This window comes from Phacochoerus africanus, chromosome 8, assembly GCF_016906955.1.
Source record: "Phacochoerus africanus isolate WHEZ1 chromosome 8, ROS_Pafr_v1, whole genome shotgun sequence".
Classification (NCBI taxonomy): Eukaryota; Metazoa; Chordata; class Mammalia; order Artiodactyla; family Suidae; genus Phacochoerus; species Phacochoerus africanus.
In genome coordinates, this window is record NC_062551.1 from 18,555,442 (window position 1) to 18,578,215 (window position 22,774).

General features: G+C 43.0%; 1 protein-coding gene across 1 annotated transcript in view; it reads left to right on the forward strand.

Moving 5' to 3' along the window:
• Positions 1-22,774, forward strand: part of NUP93 (nucleoporin 93) — a 115,554-nt gene that overhangs the window by 77,920 nt on the left and 14,860 nt on the right. The window contains exons 5-8 of the mRNA XM_047789847.1: positions 3,043-3,171; positions 14,140-14,214; positions 17,053-17,142; positions 18,914-19,053. Coding sequence (XP_047645803.1) covers positions 3,043-3,171; positions 14,140-14,214; positions 17,053-17,142; positions 18,914-19,053 — 434 coding nt within the window. The remainder of the gene's footprint in view (positions 1-3,042; positions 3,172-14,139; positions 14,215-17,052; positions 17,143-18,913; positions 19,054-22,774) is intronic.

The window sequence follows — 22,774 nt, forward strand, 5'->3', positions numbered from 1 at the left end:
GGATGGTTAATTCCCATGTTGTCACTCTCACAGTTACGTGATACTTGAAGTTTACCTCTGCCATCTTCATCCACGGTGTCTCTGAGATAGCTTGTGTTTTCTTCAGTTGCCTTTATTGCTCTGCCATTCTTTATCAGACAGAGGACTTGTCCCTAAGAAAAATTCTTTTTTTTTTTTTTTTCTGTCTTTTTGCTATTTCTTGGGCCGCTCCCGCAGCATATGGAGGTTCCCAGGCTAGGGGTCGAATTGGAGCTGTAGCCACTGGCCTACACCAGAGCCACAGCAACGCGGGATGCGAGCTGCCGCATCTGCAACCTGCACCACAGCTCGCGGCAACGCCGGATCGTTAACCCACTGAGCGAGGCCAGGGATCAAACCCGCAACCTCATGGTTCCTAGTCGGATTCGTTAACCACTGCGCCACGACAGGAACTCCTAAGAAAAATTCTTATGACACTGTGATGTCTTGGGTGAGTGCTACAGCTTAGTTAGTGCCTCAGTTCCTTTTGCGAGTTTGGAAAGCTGTATGATGCACCAGCCCTCCACCTGCTTATTTCTACCCACCCTGGTCCTCCAGCCCCGTGGCCCTCTGTTTTCCCTTTAGGACAGGTTCAAGGTTGTGGAGGTAGTTAACCACTAGGTAGGAAGAGTTTTAGAAGAAATTGTGGTTCGCTTGTGCACTGTTTCTGGACAGCTTCTAGGGAAGCTACCCCTTCTCTTCCCCTCTACCTCACCTCTCTGTTCTAGCATACTTCTGTCTATTCAAAATGCATAGCTTTTAAGTTCACTGAGGTAACAAGAGAAAATATTTTTCTCAGATTATTTTTTTCAATCCAGGCTAAATGGAATGGTCTATTCTGCCTGATTCTCAGTGAGAATAAAACCAGGTGAAAGACTCGTTTTTAAAGTTTTGATTGTTATTTCTTCTTTTGTCTTCAGAATGTGTATTAGAAAAGAGATCTGTTGATAGATGGACCAAATCAAATTTGCAAAATGTGCCAACCCTTTTCCTAATCATTTTTGTGCGTCTTCTTTCTTTTTCACATTCTAATAAATATTGCTCCATACCGGAACACCCCATTGGTAGGAAGAGTACATGATTTTTCTGACAGTTTCCCAGAGCTCACGTGTATGAATATTATCAGTATAAATTATCTGCTTTGCCAAAAGTAAAGCAGGCATTACTAATACTCATTCCCCTGGTGCTGCCTAAATCGATGCCAATCTGATTGTAAATGAAATGGCTTTTTGAAAAGTGGGCTTAAGCTGATGGGAAACCTCATCTGCCAATTAAAGAATAATAGGCTAAGAGTGGGCATGACTCAGTATGTCTCTGTAAATTGCTTTAATCTCTTCCTCACAGGGTTCTTTGGGTGTTTTGGTTTTGTTTTGGTTTTTTGTCTCCTTTCTCCATCCCGTCCTTCTTTTCTTTGTTTTCCTTCTTTCTCTTTCTTCTTTTTTTTTTTTGGTCTTTTTAGGGCCTGTACCTGTAGCACACAGAGGTTCCCAGGCTAGGGGTTGAATCGCAGCTGTAGCCGCTGGCCTACACCACAGCCACGGCAACTTGGGATCCAAGCTGCATCTGCAACCTACACAGCTCATGGCAGCAACACCAGATCATTAACCCACTGAGCAAGGCCAGGGATCAAACCTGTGCCCTCTTGGATACTAGTCAGATTCGTTTCCACTGAGCCATGATGGGAACTCCCTCTTTTTTCTTTTCCTTCTGAGTGACTGTGTTTTGGCAACAACCTGCAGTGTCACCAGCAGATAGGAATGAGGTTTGCCAAATGTTTCAGTAGTGACTTTGAGTAGACTCTGTTTTTCCTTTTCTGATTTGCTTCCTCCTATATTAGTTTCTTAAAAAAACAAAGACACTATGAGACTCTTTTTTTTTTTTTTGGTCTTATTTTAGATGCTCATCAAATCTTAAGATAATCATTGATTTTTATAGTCCACCATTTTATGTACTACAAAGAAAAATTACTTCTGTTTAAACTTTTGACATGTTATCAATTGTAATACGCAGCCTGATTTCAGAAATGTTAAGGTTTTAAGAAGATATTTGTCTTAATAAGCGTAAGAAAAGGTGTTCATCACTACCCATTAAAGAAATGCAGATTATCGCCTCATACCCATTAACCTAGCTACAATAAAAAAAAAAAAAACAAAATATGTATTGGAGAGGATGTAGAGACATTGGAACCTTTGTGCACTGTTGGTGGGATTGAAAAATGACACAGCCTCTTTGGAAATATGCCACTGACCAAAAAATTAAATATAGGATGACTATGTGATGCAGCAGTTTCCTTCCTGGGTATGTACCCCCAAAGAACTGAATGCAGGAACTTGAAGAGATATTTTTACACCCATGTTCACAGCAGCGTTATTCATAACAACCAAAAGTTGGAAGCACCTCAGATGTCCATGGACAGATGAATGGATATAAACTAAATGTGGTGTATACATATAATGGAGTATTATTCAGCCTTAAAAAGGAGGGAGACTCTGCATATGCTGTACCTTGGATACATCTTGAGGACCTGATGCTAAAGGAAATAAGCCACTCACAAAAAGGCAAATACTGTATGATTGCACTTACATGGGGTACCTGTAGGTGGTCAGAATCATAGAGACAAAAATACAGTGGTGGATATCTATTGCTTGGGGCAGGAAGGAATGAAGTTATTGTTTAATGAGTGCAGAATTTCAGTTTTGCATGATAAAAAGAGTTCTGGAGATGTATGGTGATGAGCTGCACAACTGTGTGAATGTACTGAATACCACTGAACCGTATACTTAAAAATGGTTAAAATGTACATTTTTCCCACAATTTAAAAAAATTTTTTTAATGTGTTCGACTTGATGGAATAGGGCATGTTGCAAACAGTTGTCAGTAAATTCTCTAAGGATAATTTAAAATAGATTGCTTCTGCTCAGGGAAAGATGGTAGATCTGAAGGGCTTTGAATTTCTGGGGCACTGCAAGGAAAACTGTTCTTTGTTCCTTGTTTGGGTCATTTCTCCCTGCTCCTCTTTGACAGACCTTCGGTATGGCTGAGGAGTACCATCGAGAGTCAATGCTGGTTGAGTGGGAGCAAGTGAAACAGCGGATTCTCCACACACTGCTGGCATCAGGAGAAGATGCCCTTGACTTTACTCAGGAAAGTGAGGTAGGTTGAGTCCAGAAGGTAAACCGCTATGGCAAATGTGAGGTTTTCATGTGAGAATGCTAATCTGCTTGACTGCTGGCAGTCCTGGCACAGTGGATGACTATCTCCCCCTTGAAGCCCTTTCTTCATTCACTTCCAGACGCCCACACTTGTCTGGATTTCCTCCAACATGTCTGGCTGCTTCTCTGCTCAGCCTCTTTTACTGAATTTTCTTCAATTCCCTGACCTCTAGATGTTTGAGTGGCCCAGTGCTCAATCCTTGACCTATTCTTGTTTCTCTCTCAGTCACTGCCCTGTTGATCTCATCTGGACTTACGTGTTAAATGCCATCTGTGTACTGAATATTCAAATTAATATCGAAGCCCCAAGCCCCCTACCCACCCAGACTCATTTTTCTAGTGGCCTTCTTGGCTCCACTCAGGTGTCTCAGAGCCATCAAGCCAAACATGTTTAGAATTTATAAAGGGCAGTTCTAGTTCTTCACTTTCTCAAGTCACACACCTCAGATGCACTTTTTTTTTTTTGGTCTTTTTGTCTTTTTTTTTTTTAGAGCCACATCGGCGGCTCATAGAGATTCCCAGGCTAGGTGTCTAATCAGAGCTATTGCTGCCGGCCTATGCCACAGCCACAGCAACACCAGATCCTTAACCCACTGAACGAGGCCAGGATTGAACCTGTGTCCTCATGGTTCCTAGTTGGATTCGTTTCCGCTGTGCCACGACGGGCGAGAACTCCAATCTCAGATTCACTTTTGTCCTTCCCTTTTTCCACCTAGTCTCTCTCACATGTTGGCAGATTCACTTAAACCTATTCTTAAAATATACCCAGAATCCAGCCACTTCGTACTGCTTCCACTGTTAGCACTCTGGTCCAGGCCACCATCATTCATTGCTTGTTCACATTATAGGACTAACTTCCTGACTGGTTTTTTCCATTATCTACTGCTGTGTAACCAACCATTTCAAACCATAGTGACTGAAAACTAGCATTTAGCCTAGCTGCGCAGTTTCTGGCTCAGAGTCTCTTAAGGCCGTGGTCAAGGTCCTGGCTGAGGTTATACTCATCTCAAGGCTCAATTCAAGGAGGATCCACTCCCAGGCTCACCCATGTGCCTCTTGGCAAGCCTCAGGTCCTCTCCCCAGAAGTAAAGAAAGACCGTCATGCTTGACTGGTGATGTTTGCCCTTGCGCCGGTGGGGGGTGTGACTTCCCACACATTTAGTACACTGGTGCCGAGGAGAGACAGCTCTAAGGTTCAGATCCTGGCTTCACCACTGAGTAGTTCTGAGACCTTGTCCAAGTTATTTAACCTGCAGGCATTCACCGTCTTTATTGATGAAATGGAATTCCTGGGAAGATTAGTATTCATGTAAAGCACCTGACCCATTCCTTACTGTTGTTTTAAAATAAGTGCCCTCAGGGAGTTCTCTGGTGGCACAGTGTTTTAAGGGGCTGCTGTTCCTGCTGGGCTCAGGTTGCCATTATGGCATGGGTTCGATTGCTGGCCCTGGAATTTCCACATGTCAAGGCATGGCCAAAAAAAAAATAAAGTAGTTTCAGAGAATTTGGAGGTACGGGTTAAAAATTATAATGTCACAGAAACTATACTGTTAGACTCATATTTCAAGTAATATTACCAATGCTTCCTGATAAATCTTTTCCCCGGCAGTTGTATCATGATTATCTAGCATTCTTTCTCACGAGAGAGAGAACAAGTGAGGCTCAGAGAGCTCGGTAATATGCTGGTAAGACCCAGGACTGTTGACTTCTAGATCGTCGTTCTATTGAAGTATGGGTCAAAGTGGAGTTATTCCTGGAGGATAACTTCACACATCCCTTATCTATAACTTTGTTCCTGATTTGAAACTCTGTTTTTCTATTAAATTAGCCCCCAAATAGATACCAAAGTCGTTTATCTTAGGAAATTAGTCATTAGTAATTACCATGTGCACATTTCGTAGACCCCAAGTCTTCAAAGCAGAGTGGTCTTGGGGAAAGAAGAGCTGATGTTTAAAACCGTTGGCCAGCCTAATGTTTTTCTCCATTTCCTGTGAATCTGGGCAGATAAGTAGAACAGCTCATGGTTTTATAAACTTCATTTTAAAAATTGTGTTAATAGGTTGTGGTTTGTATTGGGATTTGGAAGTAATTATAAGCTGTTAATGAGCTATTCTTTCTTGATTGCTCTTCTCTTAAAAATAGACTAGTCTATTTAGTAGACTCTTCTTCCTTGACCTCAAGTCCTCTTGGAAGGGAATTACCAATATCTTTGCTGTCCTCTATTGTGACACCTAACATAATGGATAGCTTTACTGAAAATGCTGGCCTGTGAGGCACGTGGTTCCCTCTTCAGATTATCCTGGAGACTGCCATTTCCTGGAACCTTGTTTTGTTTTTTGTTGCTGTTTTGAACTTTTTTATTGAAGTATAATATATATACAGAAAAGATCAATGAATTACTGATAGTGGAACACCCCCAGATGAAGAAACATTACTGACACCCTAGCAACCCTCCCCCCCACCCGCCGCCACTACTGTGTCTTTTCATTCACTGCTTCTCCCCACTGCCAACAAGAGAAACACTGTCCTGACCTCTGAGACATCAGAGATTAATTTTGCCTGTTTTTGAACTCTCTGTAAATGGAGTCATAACAGCATACACTCTTGTTTCTGGCTTCTCTTGCTTTAAAATTCTGTATATTGTTACACGTAGTCGAAGGCCATTCATTCTCCTGGCCAAATAGTGTGAGACTGCAATCTGTTTATCCATTCTGGTGTTGATGGACACTTGGATAGTTTCCAGTTCTTGCCTTTTATAAATAGAGCTATTGGGAACACTCTCATATGTGTTTTTTTGGTGAACATATGTTTTCACCTCTATTGGGTACACCTTAAGAGGGCAGTTGCTGGGGCAGAGGGTACACGTGCATTCAGCTTCAGTAGATGCTGCCAAACCGTTTCCTAAAATAGTATACCAATGTGCCCTCACACCAGTACTATGAGAATTCTATTTGTTCTATATCTTTGCCAGACTTGGTATTTTTTGTCTTTTTCATTTCAACCATTCTTGTGGATGTGTGGAAGAACCATGTGTTTTTAAAGGCTTTTTCCATGTAATTTTCTTGAAAATGATGGAAAGGTGGTACTATCTCCACTTGGTCAGGCACTTTCTCTAACCTCTTTGTTGGAAACCAAAGAGTGTGAAGGCCAGACGCAGGCTTTGGAATCGGCAGGCCTGGGATTCCAGGCCTCTCCCGGAACCTCATTGTTCTCATCCTCATTGTAAAAGGCCTCCTTGCAGAACCATTGGAAGGAATGTAAGTGTGTAAGGCGCCTGGCCCAGTGCTGGCATAGAGTGTGTTCTCAGCACATCTTAGCAGTGTTTTAGTGGTGCTTAGTATTTAGTAAGCTGCACGTTATTGCTTATTTTTATCATTTTAATGTGGATCTGTCCTTTTTTAAGTGTCCATTGATTTATAAAATGTCACTAGCAATGGCAAAAAAAAATGCTGAAACAAAAAACTTGACATAAATAGAATAATTAAAGTATGACTTGTGTCTAAACCACTCTTTTCTTTTCTGGTCACTTTATTGTCAGGAATAAACCAAAGAGTCATTAGTTAGGAAAGAGGCTTCCTGATCTTTTTAGGCTGACCTTATATTTGAAAACCAGTGTCCAAATTTGGGTAATTTAATATAAAGATAGGCTTGAGGATTTTTTTTGTTTTTGTTTTTGTTTTAAAGCAAAATGAACTAGGATAGGAGTTTCCTGGTTGCTCAGCAGGTTAAGGATCTGATATTGGCACTGCTGTGGCGAGGGTTCCATCCCTGGCCTGGGAACTTCTGTGTACCTCGGGTGCAGCCAAAAAAATTAAAAAAAACAAACTATGGATATGGTGGTTCCTTAAACATTTTTCCTCCAAGTCTTCCTCTAACAGAAAAGGAAAAACACATTGATAGTATCTATTGCCTGGCAAGTTTTAGTAAGGGAAATGATGCTTCAATAACATAAATTTAATTTGGGAAATAAATTTCCTTTGGATATCATTGAAGAAAAAGGTTTAACTTTTAACAGAAGGTAGGAATCAAAAAATTGTTAATAACTTTCCAAGTTGTGGTCTGAATAAAAATAATGTGCTTTGAAGCAAGAAAGAGACTGCTGGCTAAGAACCCCCGTGCCCTTGTTCCTTGAGTGTGGCCTGTGGGAAAGAACACTCCCAGTGTGCACTGCTTTTGTGACAGCACGCGGGGTTTGAGCAGTTTGGGAATCTTTGATCTATCTCAACCAACTTGTAAAACATTTAGAAGTAAATTTTTATCTAACCTCAGTATGTAGTGGCTGTATTGATATTAGACATAAATGATGATGCTTGAATGTATTGTCTGGAAAAAGACTCAGCCTAGCAAGCAATAGGCTTGGTAGAGAAGCTAAGTTGTAACTTAACCATTGCAGTTGATGATGTGACATGTGAACTGTGTATATTGAACAGAGTCTCTAATTTTTTTTGTTTTGTTTTTTGGTTTTTGGTTGTTTTTTTTTTTTTTTTTTTTGGTCTTTTTGCTATTTCTTTGGGCCGCTTCCGGGGCATATGGAGGTTCCCAGGCTAGGGGTCGAATCGGAGCTGCAGCCACCGGCCTACGCCAGAGCCACAGCAACGCGGGATCCGAGCCGCGTCTGCAACCTACACCACAGCTCATGGCAACGCCGGATCCTTAACCCACTGAGCAAGGGCAGGGACCGAACCCGCAACCTCATGGTTCCTAGTCGGATTCGTTAACCACTGCGCCACAACGGGAACTCCCAGAGTCTCTAATTTTGATAACTGACTTAATAAATGTATTTCTTCAATTCCCAGTTACATATCTTTTCTGTATTTTAACATCTCTGAAATCAAGACATCTTAAATTCAGTAGTTGCCAGCATTTTCCTTTCCTATTGCTTTATAATAGATGGTGTACTAGATTCGATGGAATACAGCAAAAATATAGACGGACAGAGTATGAATTTGAAAACCCCAGACTAGATGATTCCAAGCTCTATTTTATGGTTCCCTGTTAGTTTCCTAAGGGGGTGGTTTTGTTTCACATGTTGGAATTTGAGTAGGATTTTAAGTATGGAAAGTGCTCTGCTCTTTCAAAAAAGTCTAAACTCAACAGGCCCTTCATTTTAACATCAGCTGCTCTCCTCCACCTCCAACCCAAATATAACCTCTGGCACTCTTTGCTTCTAATTCCTTCTCAAGTATTTATGTGCACATATATACATATATGTCCACCCGATCAATTTATTGTCAGTTTATTCAGTAAATGGTACCGTTTTATATAAAAGATGCTACAACATAGCATTATTTTTTTATTTTAACTTATTGTACAGCTTTTTCTAGGTTAGTACTATAGTTTCTGTCATTTTTTTAGTTGCTGTAATAGATTTCATTGTGTAAATGGCCCAAGTATTCTTCCCATTTTATTCATGAAGAATTATGCTCCAGAGAAGTAAGATATAATTACCCAGGGTCACACAGTTGGGTTGCATTTAGAACCTGGGTCTTCTGGTCCCCAGGTAGTGTTTTTTTCCTAGTAGTACTGGGCCTCTGTGTACAGCTTTTGTAGACAACTATTGTACATTGATTACTTTGGTTCTGTTTTGCTTTATTTGCCAAGCCGTTCTTCCAGTTGGAAATTAAAAACTCTCTTCTATAGTATCATCTCTTTTTCTCTTTACTCTGTATTTGTTTTGCTGGAAGTGAGTGCCTGTTACATTCCTTTTTCCCTACCTAAAATGTGCTCTCCTTGGGAAAAGAGATTTATTCATCCCTGGGTATACTATGTACAAAAGCAGTTGCTTAATAAAAGTTTGTGATTCCCTCCTGCCACTTTGCAACCACATCCCACCTGTTCTGGAATGCTCTCTTAGAAGGGCTCTTTGGGGAACACCAGCTATACCGAGTGTTCCCCAAACAACCTTCTCATGTCTGTGCTCGTAGAGGCTGCTGTTTCTCCACATTATCTCTGGACAGCAAGGTGAGCCCCTTGTTGTCCTCTCCGGCCGACCCTCCCATCTTCCTGCCTTTCGGTCTCTGATTCGCTGCTCCGCTGCTCCTTTTATCCCCACTGACGTCTGATCAGCCCCCAGTACCAAGGAAACCTGAGAAGTTGGGAATGTTACTCCCACATAGCAAAGGGCTTCTACTTTCCCAGCCCGCTAGCAACCCCGGCTTTGAAATTCCAATGACTGTTTGCTGGTTCCTCTGCTCAGGAATGTTGATGGATAATTGACTTTAAGTGTGGTGAAATAGAGGCTTGACCAAGGGCAAATGAAGGAAAGGTACTTTGGAAAACAAGCACGATAGGCAGAATTAATTTAAATGGAAATTTGAAGGCTGAAAACCAACTACTTTTTAAATGGATAATTTTTAAAATTAGGTTTTGAGTAGTACTGGGAAATATTTCTCAAGGCTGTTTATGTATATTTAGCCAAAACAACTGTTTCCTTGCAGAATTGTTTAGTGCTGTTCCCCTTTTCTTCCTCCTGTTTATTCCCCCCAGTTAGGTTACTGTAATTAACAGACTTTGTGCTCTTTACTTTCAGAAGACTTGGAAACTTAGGAACTTAGAAACTTAGTTCTTTTCCAGAAAGATGGCTGTGTTATAGAACAGTCCTCAATTGTGTTACTCAGAATTAGTTCAGAAGTAGAAAATGAGCTGGTGGGGGGCTTCTGTTCATACAAGGAATGTGTGTTCACTGTAGAAAAATGAGATGAGAATCCCCAGCCAGCACAATGTAAAATATTTTACGTTATGTTTCTGCAGTGCCCATATCTACCCATATCTGTCCATAGTTCAACGTCGGATTTATTCCTGTGTTCATTATGGTTGTTTATTTTTTATTTAAAAAATAACAGCTAGCGCCTATTGGTCAGCTGTTGGGCAGTGAGTTCCTTCTACTTATTCCTCACAATCATGCTGTGAAGTAAGTACTGTTTTCTTCCCATTTAATCCTCTCACAAACCTATGAGGTGGGTACCACTCCTGCCCCTGTGTTACAGCTGAAGAAACCCAGGCCCGAAAGAAGCAGTTTACTCAATCAAGATCGTATAGCCAGTGAGCAGTGGAGCCAGGATTTCTATCCAGTACTCTTTCTTGTTCTTTGATGGGGGTTCTTGGACAGTTGCCCCGGGCTGCCCTGGCAGGCAGTGTGGGCCCCAGGCTGGGGACACAAACCATGGTTCCACTGCCTTCCTCTTGAGTGACCTCAGGGCAAGTTGCTTGCTGTGTGCTGTGGTGTCTTCATCTGTAATATTGATATAATAAAAGTAGGTCTCTCATAAGGTTGTGGAGTTAATAGAAATTAAGACAGTGCTTGACAAACAGTAGTTTGCTCAGTAAGTGTAGCCGTTGTTATTGTAACCTCGTTTTCAGTCATTTGGGATAGGAATGCTTTCAGCTGTGAGTAACAGAAACCTTGATTTATTTTTCTCACCTAACAAGAAGTCTGCAGGTGTGGAGAGTGGGCCTTAACTCAATTGCTCTGCGGTGCCATCCGAGACACCTCCTTATCTCCGTACATCATTTTTAGCACGGCCACTTACGTTGGGCTCACAAGATGATTGCTGCAGCTCTAGACATCCTGTTTGCATTCAGAGGAGAAAGCTGAAAGGCCAAGCCAGACTCTTCTTTCTCCCTTTATCAGAAAAAGCACTAGCTGCACTAAGCCAGAATGTACTACCAGGCCTGTGCTTTCATCTCATTGGCTAAAATGAGGGTGCATGGCTATTCCTAGCTGCGGCAGAGGCTGGGGAAGGGTAGTGTATAGGTGTCAGCTCATGAGGACCTGTCATTAAGTTTTCAGAAAATTTGTAGTATAGTTGATTCCACTTGGAATAGCTTGAATTCTGCCATGGCGGGAGAATTTATGCGACAGAAACCATCAAACGCTGCAGAGGTCCTCTTCCCCAAGCCAGCACACCATTGGATATATTGAAAAAGTGACAGGGAGTAGAGGTAAGAGGTAGGGATTTGAAATGGTCATTGGGTCAGCCAGGCAGCATCACCTACCACACTTACCATCTGATGGGGAGAGTTAGATGCCAACATAAGGAAAATTTATTAGTCTTTTTTTTAGAAAGACTAAAGTTTAACCTTTAGTCAAACTTTTCCCCCTACTGTAGTAAACGAATGTAGATCAAAATCAGGTATGTCCTACTAGAAATAGTAGCTTTATTCTTTTTTTTTTTTTGTCTTTTGTCTTTTTTAGGGCCACACTCATGGCATATGGAAGTTCCCAGGCTAGGGGTCCAATCGGAGCTGTTGCTGCCGGCCTATGCCAGAGCCACAGCAATGCCAGATCCGAGCCACACCTGTGACCTACGCCACATCTCACTGCAATGCTGGATCGTTAACCCACTGAGCAAGGCCAGGGATTGAACCCTCAACCTCATGGTTCCTAGTCGGATTCGTTTCCACTGCACCATGATGGGAACCTCTAGTTTTATTCTTAATGTTCATTCAATACATTGGTTTTTACTATATTGTAGCAGAGATCAAATTGGATATTTTGAACAGTAAACTGTTTAAAGCTCTATTAATACCAGTGATTGCAGAAAACCAGAGCTGAAGAGGATCCTTTGAGATGATCTAAGAGCGCCTTCATCAACTGACGTGAATCTGAGGCTCCAGGTCTCCACAGCCAGGGAGTGGAGTGGTCCTCCTGGAACCCAGGTGTCCACACAGTCCATTGAGGGTTTATAACTCAGCTTTCTGCCTCCTGCCTCTCTCCTCTCTGTCCTGTCTAGTGCGTGCTCAAGCTGGAATCCCTTTACCAGCTGTGGTAGTGCTAGGGAGTTTTGCTGCTATCCTCCATTTGTCTCCCAGGAAGCCTACTTTAAACTGCCTTGTTTTAGATTTTAGAGAATAGAGCGTTTTATTTTTCTGTCTTTTTTTTTTTTTTTTAAGGGCTACACCCTCAGCATATGGAGGTTCCCAGGCTAGGGGTCAAATCAGAGTTGCAGCTGCCAGCCTGTGCCACAGCCACAGCAATGCCATTGTTCTCTATGTCTGTGAATCTGTTTCTGTTCTATAGATAGGTTCTTCTGTGCCATATTTTAGATTCCACGTGTAAGTGATTTCGTATGGTATTTGTCTTTTTCTTTCTGACTTACTTCACTTAGTATGATAATCTCTAGTAGCATCCATGTTGCTGCCAGTGGCATAATTTTGTTCTTTTTTCATGGCCAAGTAGTAGTCTATTGTGTGTATGTACCACATCTTTTTTTTTTTTTTGGTCTTTTTGCCTTTTTCTAGGGCCGCTCCTGCAGCATATGGAGTTCCCAGGCTAGGGGTCGAATCGGAGCTGTAGCCACTGGCCTACGCCAGAGACACAGCAATGCCAGATCCGAGCTGCATTTGCGACCTACACCACAGCGCACGGCAACGCTGGATCCTTAACCCACTGAGCAAGGCCAGGAATCAAACCCGCCACCTCATGGTTCCTAGTCGGATTCCTTAACCACTGCGCCACAACGGGAACTCCCACATCTTCTTAATACATTTATCTGTCAAGGGACATTTAGGTTGTTTCCTTGTTTTTGTTTTATTTTAAATGAGAGAAGCTCAAGGAATTTGATCTCTGCTACAGTACAGTACAAACTAACGTTGGACATTTAAGAATATGCCTACTAGGGAGTCCCGTTGTGGCTCAGTGGTAACAAACCCAGCTAGTATCCGTAAGGACGCAGGTTTGATGCCTGGTTTCACTCAGTGGGTTAAGATCCAGTGTTGCCATGATGTGTGGTGTAGGTCACAGACGCAGCTTAGATCCCACTTGTCTTGGCTATGGTGTAGGTCAGCAGCTGTAGCTCTGATTCAACCCCTAGCCTGGAAATTTCCATATGCCCCGGGTGTGGCCCTAAAAAGACCAAAAAAAAAAAAAAAGAATATGCCTACTATACCTAATTGGGACATAGCTAATTTTGATCCGTATTTATTTACAGTAGGAAATAAACGCAAGATAACTTTGGTTTCTCTTTAAAAAGACTGGTATGAGTTCCTGTCATAGCTCAGTGGTTAATGAACCTAACTAGTATCCTGAGGACACGGGTTCGATCCCTGGCCTTGCTCAGTGGGTTAAGGATCCGGCATTGCCGTGAGTTGTGATGTAGGTCACAGATGCGGCTCTGCTCCCATGTTGCTGTGGCTGTGGTGTAGCCTGGCAGCTATAGGTCCGATTCGCCCTCTAGCCTGGGAACCTCCACATGCCACATGTGTGGCCCTAAAAAGACAGACAAAAAAGACTGTGATCAGCTTTTCCATATATTGGTGTCTAACTCCACCCACCAGATGGTAAGCTCTTTGGGGACAGCCTCCATGGGCTAGCATGTTATCCCTGTGTGGTGGATGTGTACACAGCTATGCATGCTGCAGGCAGGCACTTAGCACATGTTTACTGAATGAATGAATAACTGCCCAACTTGGACTGGCTCCATTGTCTTCAGATGCAGAATATTAATCAGCAGCTGTTGTCTTAGTGTGGACTCTAGATTGGAAATGTCTGAATCCCAGAGTTGTGACCCTAGAAACTCCATTTTCTCAGCTGTCTGATATGACCGATAGAGGCTCACGCATAGAACAACATGGAGAGAGAAGATGAGGTGGAGCAGGGCTTGGCATTGAAACCGAATAATACAAACATATGCCTTTCCAGAAGCAGACACTGAGATACCCTTATAGCCTCTTTGACCTCCCGTTATTTTTGAGTTAATTGAGTCCCCATGCCTGCTCCCGTCTCATGTGTTCATGGTAAGAGATTGTCTTCTGTTGAAACCCCTAAGTCTTCATCTTGAGGAAATCTGACTAGGAAACAGACTCCTAACAGCTTTGTTAATGACAAGCATGTGTTTATGAGGTTTTGTTTTTTTTCTTTACCTGAATGAATGCTATTCTGAACCGGTTTTGAATGTCTGTTTATCTATAGCCAAGTTATATCAGTGATGTGGGACCCCCTGGTCGAAGCTCTCTGGACAGCATCGAGATGGCCTATGCCCGGCAGGTGAGTGTGTTTTCAAGAAAGATCAAATCCAGGAAAATCCTACAGGGGCCCTCTGAGGAGTAAAAGAGAACACAGACTTCATGTGAAAGACAAACCATGAAAAAGCAAGTCGGGTTTTCACTGAGAGGACTTGTTAATATTTTACCATCTAGGTCCCTGGAGAAGTCTGTCAAATTGGGTAATAAAATGACTCAGGTTTGATTTAAGGAAATTGAAATCTGCCTCATACATTGAACCAAAGCATCTCATTTTACATTTGGCAACAGCCCATCTACAGTAAAGCTCTGAGTAACTGCCCCACTAAGCAAATGGAGTTCTGAATTAACTGATCACCTTGTCAGCAGGTGGTATTACCAGAAACCTCCTTCAGCTCTTGCTGTTGAGAGAAATTTTCTAAATGCTTTTCTGCCTTGGTAAGCATAGTATATTCACTGTTACCTCATATTACTGTCCTGGAGAAGCTCATGATATCTTGGGGGTCATGGTTCTAGCTGTATATTATGACCATGAGATAGTGGGAGTGTGGATTGAGATGCTTTGTGGTAAAGGGACCCCACTAACTGAACCTGCCCTTAGGACACTACCTACGTGAAATTAACTTTTGGTGCTGGCCATCTGTGTATTTTATTATAATATGTCACATTCCTACACAGAGTACCAAGAAGAGAAAACAGTCTTGTTTCTAGAATTGAGGGTGGTGGGCTTCTCTTCCCTGTAACTCATCCTGCACCAGCAGTGACCAAAGAACATGTGCACAGTCATGACCAACTCCGGTGGTTCCCACGTGACCCCAAGCGTTACCCACTTCTCCCTTCCCTCCAACCTGGAGTGGGTGGGTGGAGGCAAAAACATACAGCAACTGTGGAGATGAGCTGGGCACAGGGAGAAACCTTTAGACCCTGTGCCTTTAACAGAGGTCTCTGCCTTCAGTTGCCAGTTATTTAGCAAATGGAGTGTGGCCTTAACTGACCTACTTGGTGAGCTGATGGTATTATCAGAAATCCTTCTTGCACCCCTTGTTTGGAAAATTTCCCTGAATGTTCTTGATAAGCCTCTCTCCTTCAGCGTACTGTTGCCACTTCTAACTCCAGGCATCTGAAGCCAGTTGCATTGGCCTCGCGCATACCAGTCCCCATCCTTCCAACTCCCTCATGTTTTATGACTGTGCCTTGATTTATTTACTTCTCCAATTTTTAAATCTCTGTTTCTCCCACATTTTAAAAAAATGTACTTTCAGATTTTTAAAAATTTCCCTTTCATTATATGGTTTACTTATTCCATTGCCACAGGCACCTCCAGAGTTTAGGCTTAATGAAATTATAAGCTTCTGAGGAGGGAGACTATGGTATCTTCTGTGTCTGTGAGGATGAAAGCTTTGTAAAACTAAAGACACTGTAACATCATGTATCTGTTTACTTGGCTGTCCCTTCCAGTGGAGAGTGGATGTTTATATCCCATATTGAACATAGTACCCAAGGGAAGGCCCCTTGTAGATGCTTGTTGAGAGGATAAACACCTTATGGTTTAAAAAACATTTTTTAGTAAGTTCCCGTGGGTTAGGACCTGACATTGTTTCTGTGAGGATGTGGGTTCGATCCCTGGCCTCCCTCAGTGGGTTAAGCATCCGGCGTTGCTGCACGGTTGCCGCACACTGGTGTAGGTCACAAATGTGGCTAGAATCTGGTGTTGCTGTGGCTGTGGTGTTGGCTGGCAGTTGCAGCTCCAGTTCGACCCCTAGCCTGGGAAGTTCCACATGCAGCAGGTGCAGCCGTTAAAAAAAAGTAGAGGGAAGTAAGGTTTGATGGAGTCCTGATTTGTGTGACATCCCTACCTTGTTCAGACCTCAGTAGAACAAGCACTTCATATGCAAAGACTAGAACGTACTAGTTGTTACCATCATGATATTGGTTCTTTTAAAATAAAATGCAGAGTAATAATGGCTTTTCCATACTATAAACATCCTATATTCCTTTTTTTTTGTCTTTTTGTCTTTTCTAGGGCCGCTCCTGTGGCATACGGAGGTTCCCAGGCTAAGGGTCTAATCGGAGCTGTACCTGCTGGCCTATGCCAGAGCCACAGCAACGCGGGATCCGAGCCGCATCTGTGACCTATGCCACAGCTCATGGCAACACCAGATCCCTAACCCACTGAGTGAGTCCAGGGATCGAACCCGCAACCTCATGGTTCCTAGTCGGATTCATTAACCACTGAGCCACGATGGGAACTCCCTATATTCCTTTTTCTTAGGAAGATTGTACTAGAGAACTGGGATTCTTTCCTAGAGAAACAGGTACCCCAAATATGCAGCAGCTGCTCTTCTAACACATGTGGAAGGCTCCAACCCTTCACTCCTTATTCATTCCACAAACCCTGGGCCTGGGGCCTTTCTTTCAGTCCTTTTGCCAGAAAGATTTACCAAACTTTGCCTCGGATTCATAGGAAGCAGTAGCAGGAGACCTTCCATCGTCCCATCTTCCCCCTTTGGTCCTTGCTCACTAGGACTGAGGGTCTACTGGGCAGAGCAGCACAGTCCTGCCGGTGGTACTCCTCCCCCGGCTCCACCCTCTTCCCATTCCTCAGTGTTAGGAAAACTTGGGTCACAGTTAACTTTGGTGTGTGTTCATGCTGTTGCTCAAAGCTCAGACACAGAACTGGAAGCCAGCCAGAGGCCTTACCTTCCAGGCAGTGAGGCTACCCAGCTACTCTGAGACAAGAAAGGTTGGCTAACGCTTCTGCTGACCATTGGGCAGAAAAGCTGGTTTCAGAACTGCTTCAAGGTGTTCTAAAAAGAAGGGGTGAAAATAAAATCTGTGGCATTTACTTTGCTTTTCATTTCAGATTTATATCTATAATGAGAAGATTGTAAATGGACACCTGCAGCCTAATCTCGTGGACCTCTGTGCCTCTGTCGCAGAGCTGGATGATAAGGTAGTGCCCAGAGCTGACCTGAGTAGACCCATGGGATCTGGTGTTCTGATGGGATTAGCGCTTGCCAACTTTGCAGAAATAATGCTAAAGAGAGGCTCTGCGCCATGGAATAAGATGTTAACTGCTCTTCAAAGGTTTATTTTACTATTTTGGGATGGTTTTTGATGATGATGCTATACACACACACACATACATATATATATTTATTTTTAGGGCTACAGGTACAGCATATGGAGGTTCCCAGGCTAGGGGTCGAATTGGAGCTATAGCTGCCAGCCTACACCACAGCTCACGGCAGCACCAGATCCTTAACCCGCCATGCGAGGCCAGAGATTGAACTTGCATCCTCATGGATACTAGTCGGGTTCGTAACCCCCTGAGCCACAATGGGAACTCCAAATTTATGTATTTTAAATGCATCTTCAATAGGCCCAGTGAGCCCCTTGAACTTGACTCAGGTGGGGTCTTTACAAGCATTATTCTTATGCCACTGTCTCCATTCTTCTCTGGCTCTTCATCTTTATTCCTGTCCCTCAGTTCTTATCCTTGGCCAATTTTCTCCCCCTAGGGGAGAAAATTTTTTTAAAGTGGATGAATAGATTGATAGGTGGCCAGGATGGGAAAAGGAGGGAAGGCTATAACAGAAGCAGGCACTCATACACACTTTTTTCTCTTTAAAAATTTATCCAACTTCCTGCGGTGTATGGAAGTTCCCAGGCTAGGTGTCAAATTGGAGCTGTGTCTGCAGCTGCCAGCCTCACCACAGCAATGCCAGATCAAGCCGTATCTGCTACTTCTGCTGCAGCGTGCAGCAGCACTGCATCCTTAACCCACTGAGCCCCAATGGGAATTCCTAACTCTATTTTTTTTAAGTAGTAAAGTATAAGGCAATATAAACTGATCTAAAGGAGAAAGTAAGAATTTATCTACCATCTTACCACCTAGAAAGAGTCATTTAGGTGGATTTTCTACAGTTTTTTTAATTTTTGAGAGAGACAATAAAAAGGGGATTTTTTTTCTTTTCCTTTGGAAACAGTGTAAACATGCTTTTGTCTAATCGCCGCTGTCTTCCAAGGATTCTTCTTAACTTTGTCAGCAGAGGGTTCAGGGAACACGTTTCTAAGGAGAGATTTATAGCCAGGAGGATTCTGGGAAGAGGGGGTCCAGCTGTGTGGTGCTAACACACAGGAGAGAACGCCCATGCCTTTCCTAGGCGGCCGCGTGGGAGGCGTCTTTTGAAAGGAGTGAGTAGGCAGAAAAATGGGAGGCCGTGACACTCACAAAATGGGATAGCAGCAGTGGCCCCTGGAGAGTCTCTGGGAGGACAAAACCTATATTATGTAGGTTAAACTCTTATTTTAAGCCTTAAAAAACTCATATGACCTTGTAAGGACAGAAATGCAGCTACTTGAGTTTCAACTCCTAGATCTTTGGATTATTATAAATGTATTCACTCTTTCTTAAGGGATAACCCGCTGAGATTCAGTGTTTTTGTTACTTTTGTGTGGTCTTAACTATGTACGTGGGTATGTCAGACCTGGTATAGTAATTAATCTGAAAACCAGCCCGCAAACAGGGGCTGCCGGTAGGAAGACGGGAGCCTAGTATCTGGCGGGGCAGAGGTGGGTCTTTTGTACTAGACCTGAGCCTGAGGGTCTCAGGACATTGACCAGTCCCCCTCCACATCCTGCCTGCCTTTGAGTCAGAACACCTTGAAGAACCAGTTTCCCCACCCTGCAGCCATGTCACACGCGGTCTTGTTTATGTGCAGAACATCTCTGACATGTGGGCCATGGTAAAACAAATGACAGATGTGCTTTTGGCGCCGGCAACCGACGCCCTGAAGAGCCGTAACAGCGTGGAGGTGCGCATGGAGTTCGTCAGGCAGGCCTTGGGGTACCTGGAGCAGAGGTAAGGCAGCGGCAACACAGAGGGGCCTTTACAATCCCCTGAAGTCAGCTGATCGCGTGTTTCAAGTAGTCCTCAAGCTAAGTGCTCTGTAGCTGGTATAATTTACAAGGTTGAGCAAGTCTGAGAGGTGTTATCCTGTTTTCAGAAACACTTCTCTACCAGAACTGTTTCTACACTGATATAAAATCAGGGTGAGTGGGAGCCCGGAACATGGCTAGGCTTTTCTTCTCTCTCTGCTCTTTGTCCCTCAGTACAGGGACATGACTATTAGGCCATGATGCCTTGGGTCAGGATCCTGGTCCCTAATGTGATTCAACAATTCTCCTTAGGCTCTGTGTTTTCTCTCAGCGTTCTGATTTTCTCGCCCAGCACTACCACCCTTAAACCTTAGGAAGGCCCTTTGATCCTTTATTTTCCACCCAGCTCTGCTCGGTTAATCTTTGTGAGTCCGGGTCCTTCCTGGCTGCTGACGCCTCTGCTTTGTGCCTGGGTTTCTTTGCCACCTCCTCCCTAGTTGGATTTGGCCACCGAGGTGTTTGTGGCTGTGCCCTTGTGCCCTAACCATTGTCCCTCTCTCTGGTAGGGCCCCTGCCATTCAGCACTCCCTGTCGACACTCCTTCTAGCTCTGAATTGCCCAGCGGGGGTTGTCATGAGTGTGCAGCAGACCCTCTGTATTTCAGAGACAGGGTGCTGGGTCTCTCTCCGCTGGCTCAAGAAAAGAAAGCCAAGCTGAATACGCTTGCTCAGTTGCAGTTCGTTGCTGCCGAGCCCGTGCAGCTGCCAGTGGTCTTGTAGTGTGGTCACCCTTTGTCAACAAAATAATACTTCATTAGGAAGTCAAGGTAATTCAGACTTGGTACAGCAGAGAAAGAACAGGTTTTTGTACCAAATACTGTAATAATTATATAATAGCTACATAAGATGAACACCATCAGACATATTAAACTCACTAGCTTCCATTCCTTTGTTATGAAAAATCTGAAACTCCAAATGGTTTTTTATTCTTTCTGGCACAGGCACAAGGAATTCATAATTATATCAGACTTTCACTAAATTTTTATAATGTAGGTTTTGGGCATATTGATCTTCAGCCATAAAGAACCAAATGGATAGAGTGGTATTTATTTGCTACTAGTCAGCAGAATATCAGTCAGAATTTCTTACAGTGTATGAAAACCATTAGGATTTTTTTTTAATGGGTGTAAGTATATAACTGCTCATGACTGCTTTTCCTTTAATAAACCTAACCTTAACATTGGTGCTGAACTTCCCTAGTGGTACCAGCTGCATTTTTTAGTTTTATATATGTAACCCATCCCATTTATTTTTCATTTACTGTTTTAGAATTATCTTGTTCCACTAATTCCTTTAGCAGCACTTGGGACTACTTGGGAGTTTCCTTGGCACGACTATTGTACCTTATTCTCTTTTTTCATATTAGTGACATCACTCTGATGGCATCCTTTTTAAGGATTTGTTGTCCCTTTTGATAAAGGGAGTATTTCAAATAATTGTATTCGCTTTAAAAAATATTTTTGCTGGCATTCCTGTCGTGGCTCAGTGGAAACGAATCTGGCTAGCATCCGTGAGGATTCAGGTTCGACCCCTGGCCTCACTCAGTGGGTTAAGGATCTAGAGTTGCCATGAGCTATTGTGTAGGTCACAGACGCAGCTTGGATCTGGCGTGGCTGTGGCTGTGGCATAGGCTGGCAGCTATAGCTCCAATTTGACCTCAGTCTGGGAACTTCCGTGTGCCATGGGTGCAGCCCTAAAAAGACAAAAAGACAGAAAATTTTTTTTTTTTTTTTGCTGATGCTAATCCACTGACAGTATAGCATATAATATTTCAAGTGATATAATGTACCAGGTGGCACAGTAAACCCAGTCCCAAATGGTATTTTGAGTATAAGGCTAAAAATGTTGAGAAAATAGAGTTGGTCTGTCGGTTTCCTGCCGCATTCTAAATTTGAAGCAGGATATGTGTTTCTTAGCCCTCAGCAGTTTAGGCTCCTTTTCCAACTGAGGCGCTTTCCAGCATGTGGGTTGTCTTCATTCAAGTTGGAAGAGACCGAACTGGGCAGCATCTGTTTGTCCCGGTTGCTACAGGACTCTTCTCTCATCTCTTTTCCAACCTTTGCTTTTAAATACTCCCAGTGATGGGAGCTCATTACATTTGTTAAATTGAATTGTGTTTATTTTTCACTATAAAAAATGCTCCGTGATTATTATAGAACTATTGAAGATGCCAAAAAGAGGACCTGAAAAAAGGAGTGATCTCCTCTCCCACATCCAGAGGCTCCTTTTACCTTGTTGTATTTCCTCACCCCACCCCACCCCAGCTTTTTGGGACATAAGAGTATTTTGTTTGATTTTTATCTTTTACACAGTTTATAATCCAGATATGTACAATACATGGTTTTATATAGTTTTCAAGTTTTTTGTCAGTATCATTTTTTACAACTACAGCAAATTCTGTTGAGTTGTGTGTGTGTGTCTTTTTCTAGGGCTGATCCTGCAGCATATGGAGATTCCCAGGCTAGGGGTCTTAATCGGAGCTATAGCCGCCGGCCTCGGCCAGAGCCACAGCAACACAGAATCCAAGCCGAGTGTGCAGCCTACACTGCAGCTCATGGCAACGCCGGATCTTTAACCCACTGAGCAAGGCCAGGGATCAAACCCACAACCTCATGGTTCCTAGTCGGATTCCTTAACCACTGCGCCATGACGGAACTCCGATTGAGTGTTTTCTATAATTGACATTCAGTTGTTTTTCTCTGTGTCTCCCTCTCTTTCTCTTGTCTCCACTCTCACTTTCAATCTGTTATCATACTTAATCTGGTGTTGAATATCTTTGTGTATATGGAGCACCGACTTTTTGAGGCAGTCTTTTGTTTTGGACAGAAAACATATTTAGAAAGCTCTTCATTGTGTTAACGCCATGTTTAGATGTCTGTAACTCGGACCTTTTAATCTTAATGTAAAAACAATTTTAAAACGCTGTAGAGGATTGTAAGAAGCATTTAACATATAAACGATGAGGGAATAATAGAAAGTTATCACTTGACCCACCAATGTGACAGTAGAGGACCATCAGTGGAAACTATTGGGTGAAAGATTATTGGTGAACAAAATAATCACATGACTTCCAAATATTGCCCCGTAGAGTACTTCTTAATTACAAAGAGAAAAGGAGATGTTTTTACAGCAGTAAAATCTGATGGACAACACCTTTTAACCAAGTGATCAAAATTAAATGTTACTAGAGTTCCTGCTGTGGGTCAACCGGATGGGCCTCGTCTTGGGAATATCAGGACACATGTTCGCTCCCTGGCCCAGCACATGGGTTAGGGATCCAGTATTGCCACAGCCGCAGTTTATGTCGCAACTACGGCTTGGATCTAATCCCTGGCCCAGGAACTCCATACGCTGTGGAGAGGCCAAAAAAAAAAAAAAGAGAACAACTAAATATTACCATGAATGGGACAAAATGGTATAACCTGCCTCACTGGGGGACTCAGTGGCAGTACCAGCATCAGCTTTTGTAAGATTCATGACGAAAAAAGTTGAACCTGGGAGTTCCCTCGTGGCTCAGTGGTTAACAAATTCAACTAGGAACCATGAGGTTGCAGGTTTGATCCCTGGCCTCGCTCAGTGGGTTAAGGATCCAGCATTGCCATGAGCTGTGGTGAAGGTCACAGACGTGGCTTGGATCCAGCGTGG